This window comes from Moschus berezovskii, chromosome 4 (assembly GCF_049115385.1).
Source record: "Moschus berezovskii isolate FMDL1 chromosome 4, NW_MosBer_1.0, whole genome shotgun sequence".
In the NCBI taxonomy this organism is placed as follows: Eukaryota; Metazoa; Chordata; class Mammalia; order Artiodactyla; family Moschidae; genus Moschus; species Moschus berezovskii.
In genome coordinates this window covers 109,962,576-109,983,729 of record NC_142463.1, presented here as the reverse complement: position 1 = coordinate 109,983,729, position 21,154 = coordinate 109,962,576, and the positions used below count along the sequence as shown (strand labels likewise).

At 37.2% G+C, this 21,154-nt stretch overlaps 1 protein-coding gene across 5 annotated transcripts in view; it reads left to right on the top strand.

Moving 5' to 3' along the window:
* Nucleotides 1-21,154, top strand: part of ASH1L (ASH1 like histone lysine methyltransferase) — a 210,024-nt gene that overhangs the window by 45,711 nt on the left and 143,159 nt on the right. For all 5 annotated transcript variants that reach the window (XM_088835856.1, XM_055403092.2, XM_055403093.2 and 2 more), the window contains one exon: nt 15,177-19,740. In XM_088835856.1, coding sequence (XP_088691982.1) covers nt 15,177-19,740 — 4,564 coding nt within the window. The remainder of the gene's footprint in view (nt 1-15,176; nt 19,741-21,154) is intronic.

Genomic DNA, 21,154 nt, shown 5'->3' with positions numbered 1-21,154 from the left:
ATTGTGCCAACCTAGTGGAGATCCAGAAGATAAAACTCATAAAAGTTTGTGGGAATCACAATAATTGAGTTTTCCTGGAGTTTTCAACTCTCAAACTAGTCTACGTTGAGCCTCCAGCAGTTTATCACTTTAGAGTTCAGGTTTCCACCAGGGTTTCTGCTCTGGTAAATGATTCTCCATCAGTCACTTCAGTTTTGGGGCCTGTAGTTTACTCTCTGACCTTACTTCTATTATGGATATATTGTTTATTCTTTCCATGTAACTTTTCACATGTTGTTAGGATAGAATGTTAACCTCCATACTTCTCCATAAATCTTTTTTTTTAAACCCTATTCGATTTTTTAAAAAATATATCTTTCATTTATTTATTTAGGCTGCTCTAGGTCTTAGTTGTGGCATGTGGGATCTAGTTCCCTGACCAGGGATAGAACCTGGACCCCCTACATTAAGAGCACAGAATCTTATCCACTGGACTACCAGGGAAAAGTGAAAGTCACTCAGTTGTTTCTGATTCTTTGCGACCCCATGAACTATATAGTCCATGGAGTTCTTGAGGCCAGAATACTGGAGTAGGTAGCCGTTCTCTCTTCCAGGGGCTCTTCCCTCCCCAGGGATCGAGCCCAGGTCCCACATATTGCAGGCAGATTCTTTACCAGCTGAGCCACAAGGGAAGCCCAAGAATACTGGAGTGGGTAGCTTAGCCCTTCTCCAGTGGATCTTCCTGACACAGGAATCAAACCGAGATGATCTGCATTGCAGGCAAGTTCTTTACCAACTGAGCTATCAGGGAAACCCAGACTACCAGGAAAGTCCCTCCGTAACTCTTTGATCAACAAGCATTGTAATAGGAATGTGTATGCATGCATGCTCAGTTGATTCAGTCATGTCCAACGCTTTCCGACCCCATGGACTGTATCCCACCAGGGTGCTCTGTCCATGGGATTCTCCAGGCAAGAATACTGAAGTGGGTTGCTGTGCCCTCTTCCAGGGGATCTCCTGGCCTGGGCATTGAACCTGCATCTCCTGCATTGAAGGCAGATTCTTCACCCACTGAGCCACAAAGCCCAGAAGTGTGTATAATTGGTTTATAAGAAGATAAAATTGTGAATTTCCATTTATATCTCAGCTTTCATTGCATGCAGAGTAGTTTCAAAATCTGCCGTGTACTAGGATGATAGGATCTTTCTGGCACATATCATGTAAAAAACGAATATATAAACTCCTAAGGCACATTACTGTTTTAGTGGATTCCAGTAAACTACTTTGAATAAGTTTTCCTATGTTGATATTGTTATCTATAGAGTGTAACTTTAAAGCTTTCCTTTGTTCAAGTGCTCGTTTTTTTTAATATGTCATAAGGCTGTCCTTTCCTGTTTCATTAAGTACATGACAAGTTAATTTCAGAATCTCTTAGTATAGCAAGAATGATGAAAATAGCCTACTGTATTTCTGTTTACAGACTAGTTCTGTATCTGAAATTCTGTGCTGTAATTCTCTAAACACACAACTTGAGGATTTGAACAAACATCCTATTGGTTCCAGAATCTTAAGTTATGAGCACATAACCTTCACTATGTTTGTTTGTTGTAAATAACAATTAAATAATAATTTAAACTATCCTTTCCTTTTTCTGACTTCACCTTGAAGTCCCCTGAACCACCAGAGAAGTCCCAGTTTATACTCTATAGAATTTTGTACAAATTTTTTTTAATTGAGATTCTGTTGTTACGGTTTGTGCATTGCAGATATCTTTCATTCAGTGATCAAAACAGAATTTTAATTTTATCATCCTGTGCTGTCAAGTATTTATGTCTGATGTGTGAGATACATAAGTAGCATATTTAATTAGGTCATTAACATTTTGTTCTGAGCGGAGTGAGATTTTAGGAACAAGTTTTTCAAGAAAATGTTTTCTCAAAAGGAACTGAGCAAATCTCAGAAATTTTTTGTCATCCACTTAGAAGTTATTGGCAATTTGTAGAAGAAAGCTTATTCAAAAATGAGTGAGTGAGTGAAGTCGCTCAGTGGTGTCCGACTCTTTGTGACCCCATGGACTGTAGGAGCCTACCATGCTCCTCTGTCCATGGGATTTTCCAGGCAAGTGTACTGGAGTGGGTTGCCATTTCCTTTTCCAGAGGATCTTCCTGACCCAGGGATTGAACCCAGGTCTCCCACATTGTAGGCAGACGCTTTACCGTATGAACCACCAGAGAAGTCAAATATTAGGACTCATGAATCTTCCCCATGAAGGCATTTTTTTTTTAGGTTAAAAAAAATATTTATTGGCTGCACTGAGTCTTCTTCACTGCAGCGTGCAGGTTCTTTAATTGCAGCATGCAGGATTTTTTTTCTAGTTGAGGCATACGGGATAGTTCCCTGGCCAGTGATGGAATCCAGACCCCTGCATTGGGAACACAAAGTCTTAGCCAACTGGACCATTGGTGAAATCCCCATAAAGACATTGTAAGGCATTTTTTTTTAATGGAATGAGAATAACCCTGTTTTAGATATTTTGTTCTCCTCTAACATTTTCTTCTTTTTTATACTATTTACTGTGTCCAGATTAAAGTTGAATTATAATGAATAAAGGTGATTTATTTTGGAGTTTCTCTCATGAAATTTTGAGCTAAATAGACATTTTTCTTTTAATTAATTTTCACACAATGTCAAGAGTTCCCAAAGAGGAATTTTCTTGAAAGATTCAAGGATTGCTAAAAGTTAAATGTTTCACTTAAAGGCTAGTATTAATATGTTTAATGTTGTTTAGCTTAGTATACTGAAATTTTAGGAAGATTAGAATTATGACAGAAATGCAATTCTTATTGTTCTCTTATATGATTATTTAAGTATTAATTCATGATCTTTTGTTATTGACTCCACCATGTGGCATGTAGGATCTTAGCTCCTGGACCAAAGATCAGCCCCATGCCCCCTACAGTACTGGAAGAGTGAAGTCTTAACTACTGGAACACCAGGGAAATCCCCATGATATCTTTTAAAAGGAGATAGTTTAAATTATTTTTATAATTTTTGTCATGTCTCCCTGTTTGTAGGTTACCCTTTAATTAGATTCTGTGAACATATTTATGGAGGTCTCATTTATTTTTCTTAATTCTCTCGTACTTCTTGGCAGTCACTCATAATAATGGCAAAATATGAAATCCCTGATTTAAAAAACACATATACTTTCTTTTACTAGTGATTTTGAACTTTTTTTTCTTGTTCTACTAATCAGTTCTCTTTGAATTGTCTGCCTATGTATTTGCTTGTGTTTTATTTTGAGATATTGGAGGGCTTTTTTGTTTAATTTTTTAACTACATCTGAGTATTTTCCTTTATATATATATCATTATTAATGACTTTCTCCCAGAAAGATTACCTCAAGATAGAGAAGAACTAAAATTTTACCTGCAATTTATTCTAAGCCCATTCAAGGTAGGAAGTTGGGACTGGGATTCTTCAAGGTCTGTACCCTCAATGACTCAGCTCTTAAGAAGGTCTCAGAATTGGAAATGAAAAAATAAGAAAGTTAATGATCATGCAACGCCACAGGAGGTAGACACAACTAACAGCAGGATTAAATTTTGCAGGAACTTCAAATAATATATTTGTTGGATAAAGAATATAAAGTAAGTTTATTTGAAATGATTAAAGACTTAAAAAAGAATAAGCCTTTAAAAAATGACCAGACAGATTTTGAAAAAGAAGCCAATGTCATATATTTTCTAGATATGAAAAACTGTGTTTTCTTGATGAAAAATGCATTCATTGACATTTAAAACTCAGTGAATAATTTAAGCATCTAATTTAGACACAGCTGTGGAGAGAATAGTAAGCCAGAAAATAGCATTGAGAAAATACCAGCTGTGGGCTTCCAAGATGGCTCAGTGGTAAAGAATCTGCCTACCAAGTAGTGGACACAGATTTGATCCCTGGGTTGGAAAGATCCCCTCACGAAGGAAATGGTAACCCAGTATTCTTACCTGGGAGATCCCATGTACAGAGGAGCCTGATGGACTCCAGCTATGATTCATGGGGTTGCAAAGAGTCAGACACAACTTAGCAAGTAAACAACCACCATCAGTCACCTCATGAAAAGGATGAAGGGTGAAACAACAGCTCATGAGCTTGGGAAACAGAAACACCCAAGGAGACAAATAGAAGAAGAAAAATATCAGTTGTGTAAAAGTGAAATTAGAAGCATCACACGTAAAACAGTGGGAACGGAAGAACAAAATGGAACAAGATTCAAAAGGTTGGGAGTGTGATATATATGAAACAAAGAAGAAATACAATATATGCATAACTGATACCTTTAAAGAAGAAGGCTGAAATTTTAAACTTTATCAGTAAAGCAAAGAACCTCTTTGTGAGCCAGGTGAAAGGATCGAATTACCTCCTGAGGATAAACTTCAAGATGTTCTCAGACATCAAAATCCAGAACCAAAGAACATTGGGACAAAAATCCATAATGTCCTCAAACTGTACAGTTTCATCTATACCAAAATGATAATGACAGACATTTTTGAACACCTCATTCTTGAGGAAATTTTAGAAAGCAACCTTCAATCTGTTAGCCACAAAAGAACGTAACATGCATAGTGGCTCAGTTATGTCCAGCTCTTTGCGGCACCGTGGACTGTAGTCTGCCAGGCTTTTCTGTCCATGGGGATTCTCCAGGCAAGAATATTGCAGTGGGTTGCCATGCCCTCCTTCAGGGGATCCTCCCAACCCGTTGATTGAACCCAGGTCTCCCACACTGCAGACAAATTCTTTACCAGCTGAGTCACCAGGGAAGCACAATGTGGAAATGAGAGAGAAAATCAAAGTCGTTTATGTATATACAGATCTTTTCATTTAATATAGTAGGAGTCAGACAGTGTCACTTGTTAAAACTGATACTGTGAAAAACTGGAGTAGTAAAAAAATTATGTCTAATTGGATAGTGAGGCAGCAACAGAGAATGCTGATTTTTTTTTTCACTCAGTCGTGTCCGACTCTTTGTGACCCCATGAACTGTATAGTCCATGGAATTCTCTAGGCCAGAATACTGGAGTGGGTAGCCTTTCCCTTCTCCAGGGATCTTCCCAACCCAGGGATCGAACACAGGTCTTCCGCATTGCAGGCAGATTCTTTACCAGCTGAGCCACAAGGGAAGCCCAAGTATAAGTATAAGTATAAGTTACTTTTTTATACTTCTCTGGAGCACAAGTATACATGTCTCAGACTTTTTAATGTAACAGAAAAATAAGCACATTTGTTTGTTTAAACAAAATGACAGTCTATGAAAGGTCAAAGTAAAAAGTACGGTATGAATGATTCACTTTATAGAAGCTAACACAACATTGTAAATCAGCTGTACTCCTATAAATAATTTTTTTAAAGTAACAGTATATGATAGTGTGCTGTTGATCTATCAAGGTTGTCATAACAAAATATCACAAGTAGTTTAAAATCATGAATTTATTTTATCATTTACTGTCAGTTTCTGATGAAGGCTTTTTTCCTGGCTTAGGGACAACCGATGTTTCACTGTGTCCTCCCATGGCCACGCCAGGTGTCTGTAACCTCCAGGCCACAGACCCGTTACCTCCTGTCTCGTTGGCAGCATTAGATTAGAGATAAAGCGCACAAAAAAAATGGAATGTGCTTGAATCATCCAGAAACCATCCCCCCCTCCTGCCCCCGACTCCTGGTCCATGGAAAAACTGTCTTCCTTGAAATTGGTCCCTGGTGCCAGAATGGTTGGGTACCGCTGTCCAAGTGCAACGAAAGAGATATCTGGGCTCTCTTGCTTGTAAAAGCGTATCATTTTTATTGGATTAGAGCCCCAACTTTATGACCTCATTTAACCTTAAGTAAAGGCCTCCTTTGGAGAAGGCAATGGCAAGCCACTCCAGTGCTCTTGCCTAGAAAATCCCATGGATGGAGGAGCCTGGTAGGCTGCAGTCCATGGGGTCACTAAGGGTCGGACACGACTGAGTGACTTCACTTTCACTTTTCACTTTCCACTTTCACACATTGGAGAAGGAAATGGCAACCCACTCCAGTGTTCTTGCCTGGAGAATCCCAGGGAGAGGGGAGCCTGGTGGGCTTCTGTCTATGGGGTCACACAGAGTCGGACACGACTGAAGTGACTTAGCAGCAGCAGCAGCAGCAAAGGCCTCCTTAAAGGCCCTATCTCTAAGTTCAGTCACATGAGCGTCAGGACTTTGACATTTAAATTTGGGGTTATACAATTCAATGTATAACAGATGGACAGTCCCAAAAATTGAACATTGAAACTACCACAAGAAGTAAAAAATAATATCTTCTAATGACAATGCAGAAAAACTAGATTAGTAAAACCAGATAATGAAAAATTTTATGGTCTTGAACCTACTAGATCTCAGAATTTCAAGAAAATTAACAAAATAACTTTCTTAAATTTTTTATTTATATTTTATTTATTTATGTGTTTTTGGCTGTGCTGAGTTTTCGTTGCACAGGCTTTTCTCTACTTAAGGCAAGTGGGGGCTATTCAGTTGTAGTGTGCAGGCTTCTCATTGCGGTGGCTTCTCTTGTTCCAGGCATAGGCTTTAGGGCGCCTGGGCTTCAGTGGTTTCAGCTCTTTGGCTCTAGAGCACAGACTCAGTAGTTGTGGCAATGGGCTTAATTGCTTTGTGGCATGTGGAATCTTCCTGGACCAGAGATCAAACCTGTCTCCTGCTTTGTCAGGCAGACTCTTTACCACCTAGGCACCGGGGAAGTCCAACAAAATAACTTTATTTTCATGGAAAGCTGTAGTTAAAGGAGCAATACCTTTAAATATTAAAAGAAAATAATAAAAATAAATGGAATAAATCATCCCACTCTGTAGTTACCAAGAGAACAGAATCATCCTAAGAAAAGAAGACTATTTGAGAAACCTGAGGCATAAGTGAACTAGTAGACGAAGGCAGTAACTATCCAAATGACGGTTCCTTTGTGGGGAAATGAAACATATTTAGTAAGTCTAACCCAGAAATAAAGAAAAATTAGGGAAAATAATATATAAAATATGTAGTGGTAAAAATCTTAATAATTCCAGATACAGTAGAAGTTAAAACTGTAAAAAAAAAAGTCTGCTTAATTATATATGCAAGTAAGTGCATATATAAATATAAAGGAAAACTGATCTTTGGAAAAAAAGATATCTGAGTTCAGAAATCAGAACATTTTAACTGACCAGTCACCATAAATATAATAGAGAAGGTCCTCAAAAAGCTACTCAGTTCAGTTCAGTCACTCAGTCGTGTCCGACTCAAAGCGCTGGTCTTAGATGACTTTGGATTAATTCTATAAAATCTTTAGGAAAAGATAATTTCAAAATTAAGTTAAACATTTCAGAGCATAAAAAAGGGAGGAATGTGGGTATAAAATTAATCCTAAAGATTCTCAAGGCCGGGGGCTGACTGTGGCTCAGATCATGAACTCCTTATTACAAAATTCAGACTTAAATTGAAGAAAGTAGGGAAAACCACTAGGCCATTCAGGTATGACCTAAATCAAACCCCTTACGATTATACAGTGGAAGTGACAAATAGATCCAAGGGATTAGGTCTGATAGACAGAGTGCCTGAAGAACTATGGATGGAGGTTTGTAAGGAGGCTGTGATCAAAACCAGCCCCAAGAAAAAGAAATGCAGAAAGGCAAAATGGTTGTCTGAGGAGGCCTTACATAAGGATGAGAAAAGAAGAGAAGCGAAAGGCAAAGGAGAAAAGCAAAGATATACCCATCTGAATGCAGAGTTCCAAAGAATAACAAGGAGAGATAGATCCTTCCTGAGTGATCAATGGAGAGAAACAGGAAGACAACAGAATGGGGAAGACTGGAGATCTCTTCAAGAAAGAAATACCAAGGGAACATTTCACGCAAGGATGGGCACAATAAAGGACAGAAATGGTAAGGACCTAACAGAAGCATTAGATATTATGAAAAGGTGGCAAGAATACATAGAAGAACTATACAGAAAAGATGTTAATGACCCAGATAACCATGATAGTGTGATCACTCAACTAGAGCCAGGCATCTTGGAGTGCAAAGTTAAGTGGACAAGGAAGCAACTCTGACCAAAGCTAGTGGAAGTGATGAAATTCTAGCTGAGCTATTTCAAAATAATCCTAAAAGCTGATGCTGTTAACGTGCTGCACTCATTATGCCAGCAAATTTGGAAAAACTCATCATTGGCCACAGAACTAGAAAAGGTCAGTTTTCATTCCATGCCCAAAGAAGGGCAGTGCCAAAGAGTGTTCAAACTACCACACAATTGAACTCACTTCACATGTTAGCAAGGTAATGCTCAAAATCTTTCAAGCTAGGCTTCAAAAGTACGTGAACCAAGAACTTCCAGATGTATAAGCTGGATTTAGAAAAGGCAGAGGAACCAGAGATCATATTACCAACATCCGTTGGCTCATAGAAAAAGCAAGAGAATTCCAGAAAAGCATCTACTTCTGCTTCATTGACTACACCAAAGCCTTTGACTGTGTGAATCACAACAAACTGTGGAAAATTCTTAAAAGGTATGGGAATATCAGACCACCTTATTCTGTCTCCTGCAAAACCAATATGCAGGTCAAGAAGCAACAGTTCAGACCTTACATGGAACAACTGGTTTAATGTCGCAGATCCTTTCCAACCTTAGTCTTTTGTCTTCTTTTATGCTCTAGTTTTCTCCGTAGCACATTTCACTATCTGATATTCTGAATGTTTTACCTTTTTATTGCCTCTTGCCATTCTCATGTATTAGAATGTAATTTCTGTATTGAAGGGAAATTTTTTTCATTGCTGTTATTCCTAGCATTTAAACAGTATGTACTTTAAAACTATTTGTTGAAAAAATGAATTACTGATGAAGCAAGAGTTCAAGATTATAAAGTAAATAAAATCAGTTGAAAGTTAAGAAATGTAACAAAAAATTTATTCATAGAAATAACATTGTTTATAAAATATTCAGAAATAAACTTGACAGCAAGTGTTTTAGGAGCTGTATGAATAAAATTATTGATTTCTAGTAACACCAATAAGCTTGACTAAATAGATAAATTTACTTTAGTTATTGTGGAGCCAAAGTTAATGTTGAGATATCTTTTTTCCCATTTTAGTATATAAAATTAATGCCACTTGGAGTTTTTCAGTATTTTATATGAACTTCAAGGTCATCTAGACGTGTACATATGCAGAAATAACCAGGAAGACTTATGAAAATATTCTAAAAAGTAATGGTTATGGCTGTACAATTCTGTGAATATACCAAAAACTTGAATTTGTGCTCAGAAAGGGTAAGTTTTATGTTATGTGAATTATATCTCAATAATATTATAAATAACCAAGGAATTCCTATAGGATTACAAAAAGTCAAATATTTTTTAAGTATTAAAACATATTGTACAGTTATAGTGTCAGCATATTATTAATGGCTCAGAAATAAACATAAATGTGAAAGTGAAGTCACTAAGTCGTGTCTGACTTTTTGCGACCCCATGGCCTGTAGCCTACCAGGCTCCTCTGTCCATGGGATTTTCCAGGTAAGAGTACTGGAGTGGGTTGCCATTTCCTTCTCCAGAACATAAATGTAAAAGAAGCAAAATGGAGAGCTTAGACCCAAATATAAATAAAAATATGTGATAAATGTATTTTAAGCCAGTGAATATGAAATGAGAAATGGAAAAACTGTTAGAACAATAGACAAAACCTTTCCAGGTAAAAGTTGTTTCCCTACCGTAGATTATGTTTGAAACATCCAAAATAGGTAAGTAATTTAAAAGTAAGAATGAAACCATAAAAACATGCACTGAAAATGTGGTAAAGATTGTCATCAATAGGAGGATGTCATTGTTTCAGTTATGCTATGAAAACCAAACTATAAAGCTAAAGAGACTTACTTTATCCAGTACAATGGTTAAGAGCTTTAGCTCTGAAATCAGACTATGTTTAAAGCATATTTTAATCACTTAATGATTAAGTGACTTTGGTCAGGTGACCTGGTTTCTAAACTATAGTCCCTTGTTTAAAAGTAAATACATTTAATGAGGATAATTATATTAACCACATTATATGGTTGTTGTTTGGATCAAATGACAGATTGTGTGGTAGTACAGTTGTTCATATGTTTTTGAATGCATTGAACTTCTTTTTAAGAAAGACAATAGAAAGTAGAAAGACAGCCAGTAAACTGAGAGAGAAATGTGCAACATCAGAGAAACAACTATTATTTCAAGAATATTAAAGGTTCTTCTAAATGTGCTGTGCTTAGTTGCTCAGTCGTGTCCGACTCTCTGCGACTCCAAGAGCTGCAGCCCACCAGGCTCCTCTGTCCATGGGATTCTCCAGGCAAGAATACTGGAGTGGGTTACCATTTCCTTCTCCAGCTCTTCTAAATAAGAAATAATAAATTCCACAATTTAGAAAAATGACATAGTTCAAGACCTTCAACAGCTGTTACACTGCTGAAAAAATATACAAGGACTGCAAAATCACATTAAAAAAAAAATGTCTTGTTCAGAATACCAGGCAGTAAGTGAAATGTAAATAGCAATGCCTCAAAAGTGTATCTTAAACATAAGGTTATGAAATCTTAAACACTGATAATGGGAGTAAAAATATTTTCTTTACATTCAGCACATTGACATTTCACAAAAAGGAAACTCACATAGCTTAATGTGAAAATATTACAAGCCATATAAGAATGCAAACCAAAAATAGAAAAAAAAAAAGGAATGAGTCAGTAGATGAGTATAGACCTCACAACCAGAGAGCTGGAAATATTGAAACCATCTGAAAGATTTTGAAATGGTTTTTGGGCAAAAAGATAACCATTTGATAAGAACAGGACAATAAGAAGTGGATTTGAAATGAACCAAATAGTAAGTAATGCAGTGACATTTGAAATGAAAACTCAGTGAGTTTATTGGAACAGTAAATGAGAGAATATTGTTTTCTGGAGATAGATATAACCAAATCACCCAATTGTCAAGGTTTAGGGAACATTAAGATTGACATGAAGCAGCAGCAGCAGCAGCAAGATTGACATGAATACTGTTAGTTTGATATTTAATTTCAAAATTGTCAGAAGCAAGGTTGTCAGTTGTTACTGCTTCTGCCATAAAGAATATCGTTAAGTCATAAAATACTATCTTGGGTTACAGATGTAGTGTTTATAATCCTCTGAATTTTTATAATAAACTTTATTCCATTAAAAAAGTCTTGATACAGAGCTGTCCTGTTTGTATAATTATTAACTGTGTATATCTTTGCTATGACAAGCCTAGACAGCATATTAAAAAGCAGAGACATTACTTTGCCGACAAAGATCCGTCTAGTCAAAGCTGTGGTTTTTCCCGTAGTCTTGTATGGATGTGAGAGATGGACCATAAAGAAGGCTGAGCACCAAAGAATTGATGCTTTTGAACTGTGGTGTTGGAGTATACTCTTCAGAGTCCCTTGGACTGCAAGGAGATCCAACCAGTCCATCCTAAAGGAGATCAGTCCTGGGTGTTTATTGGAAGGCCTGATGTTGAAGCTGAAGCTCCCAGTACTTTGGCCACCTGATGTGAAGAGCTGACTCATTAGAATAGACCCCGATGCTGGGTAAGATTGAAGGCAGGAGGAGAAGGGGACAACACAGGACGAAATGGTTGGATGACATCACCAGCTCAATGGACATGAGTTTGAGCAAGCTCCGGGAAATGGTGAAGGACAGGGAAGCCTGTGTGCTGCAGTCCCTGGGGTTGCAAAGAGTCAGACACGACTGAGCAACTTTGAACAGCAACAACAGATACACGCTTTGACCAAGCAGTTCCACTTTTAGAAGTTGATCTGAAGGAAATAATTGGATGAATAGGCAGAGATTTATATAATTAGATGTTCATCATCGTATTACAGTAACAAATAGGCAAGGGACTTTCCTGGTGGTCTAGTGGTTGAGAATCTGCTTGCCAATGCTGCAGACAAAGGTTCTTTCCCTGATCTGGAAGGATTCCCCCATGCTGTGGAGCAGCTAAGCCCTTGTGCCACAACTATTGAGACAGTGTATAAGCCTGTGAGCCACAACTGCTGAGCCTGTGCTCCACAGCAAGAGAACTTACCTCAATGAGAAGCCTGTGCACTGCAGTAAAGAGTAGCCCCTGATTGCTGCAACTAGAGAGTGCCCACATGAAGCAATGATGACCCAGTACAGCCATAAATAAATAAATCTTCTTTTGGGGGAAAAAAGTGTTAGGAGAAGAATTTAAATTAAAAAATAAATAGCCAAAAATTGTTTAAAAAGTAGCCATTGTGAGTTTGATTTTATTAATTTTGAACTATTATGAAACCATTAAATTGATAGACCGACTCTTGATTTATTTGCATAAAAAGGAGTCTTCCTTGTATTATTCCAGTAGGATATGAAACCACAATCATTTTTGGCCCCATTTTTTAAGAAAGAATGTACATGTGTTTATTTGAGTATATCATATCTGAAATGTAAAATTGTTTATCTATGGATGGTAGTATTTATACCTTCTCTTTTCTAATGAGAATACTTTTATCTTTGTTTTCAAGTTGAAAAAAATTATATGCTAGAAACGATGTTTTGATACAATATCCTTTTCATTGGAAAATAATATACTCTTAAAAATGATACCTCTTACCCTTAGTTGTCATTTTAAGAGATTCTTAGAATTGTAAGAGAGTAATACCACCAGTACCAAATGTAGTTTTCAACATATTATCCTCTTTCACTCAGTTTATTCAGTGTCAGTTTATTCAGTATTTGGAAGAAAAAACTCTTTGAAACCAAATTATCTGTGTTTTCTGTTTTATTTTTCCCTTCTTTAGTCATAGATCATTTACTAATAGTTACTGTGGAATACTAACTAGTTTAGGATGATTTTATAATCTGAGACATTTATTTCTGACAAAGTTGAAAAAACAGATTTCAGTATAGTCTTTTAGCAGTTTACGGGAACCGGATTTTTTTACTTTTAGGCAGAATTTTTAAATTATCTTATTGAAGTGTAACATAAATATAAGTGCAACAACTCAGTGAATTTTCACAAATTCAGCCACCCCTTGTAACCAATATTCAGTTTAACAAATAAAACTTTACCACCACCCACTAAGAACTTATACTTCTTTCTCATTATTGCCCCACAGGACAGGTAATCATTTTCCTGACTTTTATTATCGTAATTAGTTGTACCTCTTTGTGAACTTAATATTCAGTATAAATAGAGTTATAGAGTAGTACATAGTTTTATTCTGTATCCTTTCAGTCTTGTTGGTGAACATTATCTATGCTATGGTACATAGTCATAGTTTGTTCATAACAGATTTTTAAAGGTAAGTTATAACATTTTCAGATATAAATATATTTTAAAATACTTAATAAAGCCTTTTTTAAAGCCTTTAATTTTTAAGTTTTGAAAAGTAACTGTAAAAGTACAAAATGGGAATATTGTTTTTTTAATAAGATGGAAAGAAAATGTGCTGCTTTAATTATAAGCTTAATATAATTCAGTTGTATCTGAGACTGTCAACAAAGCCAGTTTCCTTTTGGGCAAAATTATGAGAGTCCAGTCCAAAACAAGAGATAATTCCCTTAATTCTTAGTCAAATATTGGTCACATTGTGTTTAGTTTATTCTTCCATTTTTAACCAGATATGTACGTATTAATATAGCCATATTGCTTTATCCATCTTATACAGAAGGTATTGTTATAACAGCTGTTGAAATTGTTGCTTTTCCCTTTAATAATACATATTCTAGATCATTCCATAGCAGTGTATTGATATTTCCTTTTTTCCCCCCAGTTTTTTGACACTCCATTTTATAATATATTTTGATTTATTTAGCCAGTCCCCTGTAGGTAATTATTTAGACTTATTTTCAGATTTTGCTATTAAAATAGTGTTACATTTGCAGCCTTTTGCAAACATTAGATTTTTGCCAGTGTGTCTTGGGTGTGCCAGTGTGTATTTGGACCTAAAAGTGGGCAAAGGAGTTAATGCATGTGTGGTACTTTTCTAGCTATTACCAATTTCTATTTTGTAGGGATTATACCATTTTATATACAGCACTTTTCCATGTATGTGTGGATTTGGTTTTGAGTTTTCTATCCTGGTCCATTGGCTCTTTTGTCTTTTTGTGCACTATACTATTTTTGTGATAGAGGCTTTAAAAGTTAACATTTGATACAGTTATCCCCTTCTTTTTAGATTTTGCTAGTATTCTTGCTTATACATTTTTCCTAATGAATGTTAGTAACTTTTCTTATTCCTGAGAGACTCTTGTTGGTGTTTTTATTAGGATCATATTAAATCTATAAATTTGCTTAGGGAAAATTGTCATCTTTATGTCCTCTTATCCACACGCACAGTATGTCTTTACCTTTTTTCAAGTCTTTCATTTGTCAGTTATACCTCAATTCTAAAAAATCTTTGCTGAAACATGAAGAAAATAATCTTTGTTGTCGAAAAGTAAAGCATACAGTTGTGTGAAATGATAAATTCATTTGTAAAGTATATAGTGAGGATTCGTGACTTTAATAGCAATTTATGTTATCACTTAAAAGTTGCTTCCAACTCTTAAGATTTTATATAAAAACACATTCTAAAGAAAATAGAATATATTGTCTTTTCTTCTCACATGAAGAGAAAACTCGGCTGTTCATTCAAGATTATAATAAAGAATGTGTTTAAGGAGTGAAAGTTAAGTCAGAGATTGGCCTGTATTGGTTTGAAATCATTTAAATCAATTAAAGAGATAAGCAGTGAACCATTGTTTTGAATGAGGACCATGGGATGTTATCTTTTCAAAACCAGTAATTCATATGGTAATGTATATTTAGTCCGTCTAAAGTTAGGTGAAAGTAGACTGTGAATTTGCCTTTTTAAAATAATGTAAAAAAATATCCGGCATATTTCTGGTAGTATATATGTTCATGTGGTTGAAAGTCAAGAAAGACTGTATCTTGATAGCCTCTGATATAGTAGAGGAACTAACATACTGTGACATTAGTGTAACATTAGTTAGGTAGGGTTTTTTTTTTAAAAAAAGCACTACTGCCTATCTTATATCTGATATGTGATCATCTAGTTCTATTGAAATGCTAAACTAAAATGGTATATAAGGTTTACTCTCTCTGAAACCCTTTTCTTATTCAAATTTTAGGATCCTTCAAAGTTGTACAAGAAATCAGGTGATGTTGCAGCCATTGAAAGCCAGTCTGAAGAAACCATCCATCTTCATTCACAGGGAGAAAACAATCCTTTGTCTAAGAAGCTTTCTCCAGTACACTCAGAAATGACAGATTACATTAATGCAACATCATCTACTCTTGTTGGTAGCCGGGATCCTGATTTAAAGGACAGGGCATTACTTAATGGAGGAACAAGCGTAACGGAAAAGTTGGCACAGCTCATTGCAACTTGTCCTCCCTCCAAGTCTTCCAAGACAAAACCGAAGAAGTTAGGAACTGGCACTACTGCAGGATTGGTTAGCAAGGATTTGATCAGGAAAGCTGGTGTTGGCTCTGTAGCTGGAATAATACATAAAGACTTAATAAAAAAACCAACTATCAGCACAGCGGTTGGGTTGGTAACTAAAGATCCTGGGAAAAAGCCAGCGTTTAATGCAACAGTAGGATTGGTCAATAAGGACTCTGTGAAAAAACTAGGAACTGGCACTACAGCAGTATTCATTAATAAAGACTTAGGCAAAAAGCCAGGGGCTATCACTACAGTAGGACTGCTGAGCAAAGATACAGGAAAGAAGCTAGGAATTGGTATTGTTCCAGGTTTAGTGAATAAGGAACCTGGGAAGAAACTAGGACTTGGCACTGTGGTTGGACTAGTTAATAAAGACTTGGGAAAGAAATTGGGTTCAACTGTTGGCCTAGTGGCCAAGGACTGTGCAAGGAAGATTGTAGCAAATTCAACAATGGGATTAGTTAATAAGGACATTGGAAAGAAACTAGTGAGTTGTCCTATGACGGGATTAGTCAGTAAAGATGCCATAAACCTTAAAGCGGAAGCACTGCTCCCCACTCAGGAACCACTTAAGGCTTCTTGTAGTACAAATATCAATAGTCATGAAAGTCAGGAACTTTCTGAATCCCTGAAAGACAGTGCCACCAGCAAAACTTTTGAGAAGAATGTCACACGGCAGAGTAAAGAAAGCATATTGGAAAAGTTCTCAGTTCGAAAGGAAATCATTAATTTGGAGAAAGAGATGTTTAATGAAGGAACATGTATTCAGCAAGACAGTTTCTCATCCAGTGAAAGGGGGTGTTATGAAACCTCAAAGCATGAAAAGCAACCTCCTGTATATTGCACTTCTCCAGACTTTCAAATGGGAGTTGCTTCTGATGCATCTACAGCAAAATCCCCTTTTAGTGCAGTAGGAGAAAGCAATCTCCCTTCCCCATCACCTACTGTATCTGTTAATCCTTTAACCAGAAGTCCCCCTGAAACTTCTTCACAGATGACTCCTAATCCGTTACTTTTAAGTCCTACCACAGAACTAATGGAAGAAATTTCTGAATCTGTTGGAAAGAACCAATTTACTTCTGAAAGTACCCATTTGAACATTGGTCATAGGTCTGTGGGTCATAGCATGAATATTGAATGTAAAGGGATTGATAAAGAGCTAAATGATTCTAAAACTACACATATAGATATTTCAAGAATAAACTCTTCTCTGGGAAAAAAGCCAAGTTTGACTTCTGAATCCAGTATTCATACAATTACCCCTTCAGTTGTTAACTTCACTAGTTTATTTAGTAACAAGCCCTTTCTAAAACTTGGTGCAGTATCTGCATCTGACAAACACTGCCAAGTTGCTGAAAGCCTAAGCACTACTTTGCAGTCCAAACCCTTAAAAAAAAGGAAAGGAAGAAAACCTCGGTGGACTAAAGTGGTGGCAAGAAGCACATGCCGGTCTCCAAAAGGGCTAGAATTAGAAAGATCAGAGCTTTTTAAAAATGTTACATGTAGTTCACTATCAAATAGTAATTCCGAGCCAGCAAAGTTTATGAAAAACATTGGACCATCTTCATTTGTAGATCATGACTTCCTTAAACGCCGATTGCCAAAGTTGAGCAAATCTACAACTCCTTCTCTTGCTCTCTTAACTGATAGTGAAAAACCATCTCATAAGTCTTTTGCTACTCACAAACTATCCTCCAGTATGTGTGTGTCTAGTGACCTTTTGTCTGATATTTATAAGCCCAAAAGAGGAAGACCTAAGTCTAAGGAGATGCCTCAACTGGAGGGCCCACCTAAAAGGACTTTAAAAATTCCTGCTTCCAAAGTATTTTCTTTGCAGTCTAAGGAAGAACAAGAACCCCCAATTTTACAGCCAGAAATTGAAATTCCTTCTTTCAAACAAAGTCTGTCTGTGTCTCCTTTTCCAAAAAAGAGAGGCAGACCCAAGAGGCAAATGAGGTCACCAGTCAAGATGAAGCCACCTGTACTATCAGTGGCTCCATTTGTTGCCACTGAAAGTCCAAGCAAGCTTGAATCTGAAAGTGATAACCATAGAAGTAGCAGTGATTTCTTTGAGAGTGAGGATCAACTTCAAGATCCAGATGATCTAGATGACAGTCATAGGCCAACTGTCTGTAGTATGAGTGACCTTGAGATGGAACCAGATAAAAAAATTACCAAGAGAAACAATGGACAATTAATGAAAACAATTATCCGTAAAATAAATAAAATGAAGACTTTAAAGAGAAAGAAACTGTTGAATCAAATTCTTTCAAGCTCTGTAGAATCAAGTAATAAAGGGAAAGTGCAATCCAAACTCCATAATACAGTGTCAAGTCTTGCCGCTACATTTGGCTCTAAATTGGGCCAACAGATAAATGTCAGCAAGAAAGGAACCATTTACATAGGAAAGAGGAGAGGTCGAAAACCAAAAACTGTCTTAAATGGCATTCTTTCTGGTAGCCCTACCAGCCTTGCTGTTCTTGAACAAACAGCTCAGCAGGCAGCTGGATCAGCATTAGGACAGATTCTTCCGCCTTTGCTGCCTTCATCTGCTAGTAGTTCTGAGATTCTTCCATCACCTATTTGCTCTCAGTCTTCTGGGACTAGTGGAGGTCAGAGCCCTGTAAGTAGTGATGCAGGCTTTGTTGAACCCAGTTCAGTGCCATATTTGCATTTACACTCCAGACAGGGCAGTATGATTCAGACTCTTGCAATGAAGAAGGCCTCAAAGGGAAGGAGGCGGTTATCTCCTCCTACTTTGTTGCCAAATTCTCCTTCACACTTGAGTGAACTCACATCTTTGAAAGAAGCTACTCCTTCACCTATTAGTGAGTCTCATAGTGATGAGACCATTCCCAGTGATAGTGGAATTGGAACAGATAATAACAGCACATCAGACCGGGCAGAGAAATTTTGTGGGCAAAAAAAGAGGAGACATTCTTTTGAGCATGTTTCTCTGATTCCCCCTGAAACCTCTACAGTCCTAAGCAGTCTTAAAGAAAAACATAAACATAAATGTAAGCGCAGGAATCATGATTACCTCAGCTATGACAAGATGAAAAGGCAAAAACGAAAACGGAAAAAGAAATACCCCCAACTCCGAAATAGACAGGATCCAGACTTCATTGCAGATCTGGAGGAATTAATAAGTCGCCTAAGTGAAATTCGAATCACTCATCGAAGTCATCATTTTATTCCCCGAGACCTTCTGCCAACTATTTTTCGGATCAACTTTAATAGTTTCTATACACATCCTTCTTTCCCCTTAGACCCTTTGCACTACATTCGAAAACCTGACTTAAAAAAGAAGAGAGGGAGACCCCCTAAGATGAGGGAGGCAATGGCTGAAATGCCTTTTATGCACAGTCTTAGTTTTCCTCTCTCTAGTACTGGATTCTATCCTTCTTACGGCATGCCTTACTCTCCCTCACCCCTTACGGCTGCTCCCATAGGACTAGGTTACTATGGAAGGTATCCCCCCACTCTCTATCCACCTCCTCCATCTCCTTCTTTCACCACTCCACTTCCACCTCCTTCCTATATGCATGCTGGTCATTTGCTTCTCAATCCCACCAAATACCATAAGAAAAAGCATAAGTTACTTCGACAGGAGGCCTTTCTTACAACCAGCAGGACTCCCCTCCTTTCCATGAGTACTTACCCCAGCGTCCCTCCCGAGATGGCCTATGGTTGGATGGTTGAGCACAAACACAGGCACCGTCACAAACACAGAGAACACCGTTCTTCTGAGCAACCGCAAGTTTCCATGGACGCTGGCTCTTCCAGATCCGTCCTAGAATCTTTGAAGCGCTATCGATTTGGAAAGGACACTGTTGGAGAGCGATATAAACATAAGGAAAAGCACCGGTGTCATATGTCCTGCCCTCATCTCTCTCCTTCAAAAAGTTTAATAAACAGAGAAGAACAGTGGGTCCACCGAGAGCCTTCAGAATCTAGTCCATTGGCCTTGGGATTGCAGACACCTTTACAGATTGACTGTTCAGAAAGTTCTCCGAGTTTATCTCTTGGAGGATTCACTCCCAACTCTGATCCAGCCAGCAGTGATGAACACACAAACCTTTTCACAAGTGCAATAGGGAGCTGCAGAGTTTCAAACCCTAACTCCAGTGGCCGGAAGAGATTAACTGACAGCCCTGGACTGTTTTCTGCACAGGACACTTCACTAAATCGGCCTCACAGAAAGGAACCACTGCCTTCCAGCGAAAGGGCAGTACAGACCTTAACAGGTAAGAGGTTTATTTTGTTGCCTGTTGTTTGTGTTAGAGAAATGGTGCATTTTGCTTACTGGTTGCCTGGTACATGTACATGAGCTTTGAATAGCTCTAATGTTTTTCGTTTTTGTTTTTATAAATGTATTTTGAAATGTTATCTTCCACCGTTTTGTTTTCAGTAGATGTGAGAAGTAAGATAAGTACAAGTAAGATGTCTTTGAGTTAATTTTTAATTTTGAGACGAGAGAGCATTATCAAACAAGAGATAATACTCAACTTTTGGAAATCAGAAAAAATTACTTTATTATGCAACAAGGCCATTACAGTTTCTTTTGGGAGATACGGCTTTACAATGTTGTGGCTCTCTGTTAACAGCTTGGCAGGATTTTTAATATATATACTGTTGTTTGGTTTGGGTTTTTTTTTTTTTTTAAGTATAATTGATTTACAGTGTTGTGGCTATCTGTTAATAACTTTGCAGGATTTTTAATATATACTAATTCAATTTATAAGTGTTTCTGTGTTATACAAAGAATATGTTGTTAAGTCTGTACGTCTCATAATAAAAATAGAAGCACTCAAAACTATGAATTTTCGGGCATTCCCTGGGATCCAGTGGTTAGGACTCTGTGCTTTCACTGCTGTGGACCCAGGTTCAATCTGGGGTTGGGAAACTAACAAGCCATGCAGTGTGGCTAAAAACAAAATAATCAAGTTTGTAAAATTTAACTGAATATTTAGCAGGACTTCATTTTTCAGAGTACCTTTAGGTATCTTCATAAAAGCTGCTTTAGTTGAATAAAATGACATGAAGCAAATCTAGATAATGCATCTGTAATGTCTAAAAAGTGTCTTGAGAATTTAAAAGAATATAGAAAACAAGAAAAAGGAAGCATTGCCTATTCATGTATAAGATATCTCTAAGTCAGGAGTTCTTTATCAAAGATCTCAACTTTGCCAGTTGATAAATTAACTCTAGAAAGTTCATGAAACCTCTGATGTTGTAAGTAAAATTATGTGTGTGTGCTGCTGTGTGTGCTGTGCTTAGTTGCTCAGTCCTGTCTTACTCTTTGCAATCCCATGGACTGTAGCCCGCCAGGCTCCTCTGTCAATGGGATTCTCCAGGCAAGAATGCTAGAGTGGATAGCCATTCCCTTCTCCAGGGGATCTTCCCAGCCCAGGGACTGAACCCAGGTCTCCTGCATTGCAGGCTATTCTTTACCATCTGAGCCACCAGGGAAGCCCTATGTATATATATGCTTGTGTGTATTTTTCAGGAAAAAAATCCGTGTATTTGATCAGATTCTCCAGGTAAACTCTCTAAGCCTCAATATCTCTTCTATAAAATGGAGTTAAGTAGGGTTATTATTAGAAGCAGTAAGTGTGATTATAGTGTTTATTAAAATGATTTGCACATAGTAAACACACA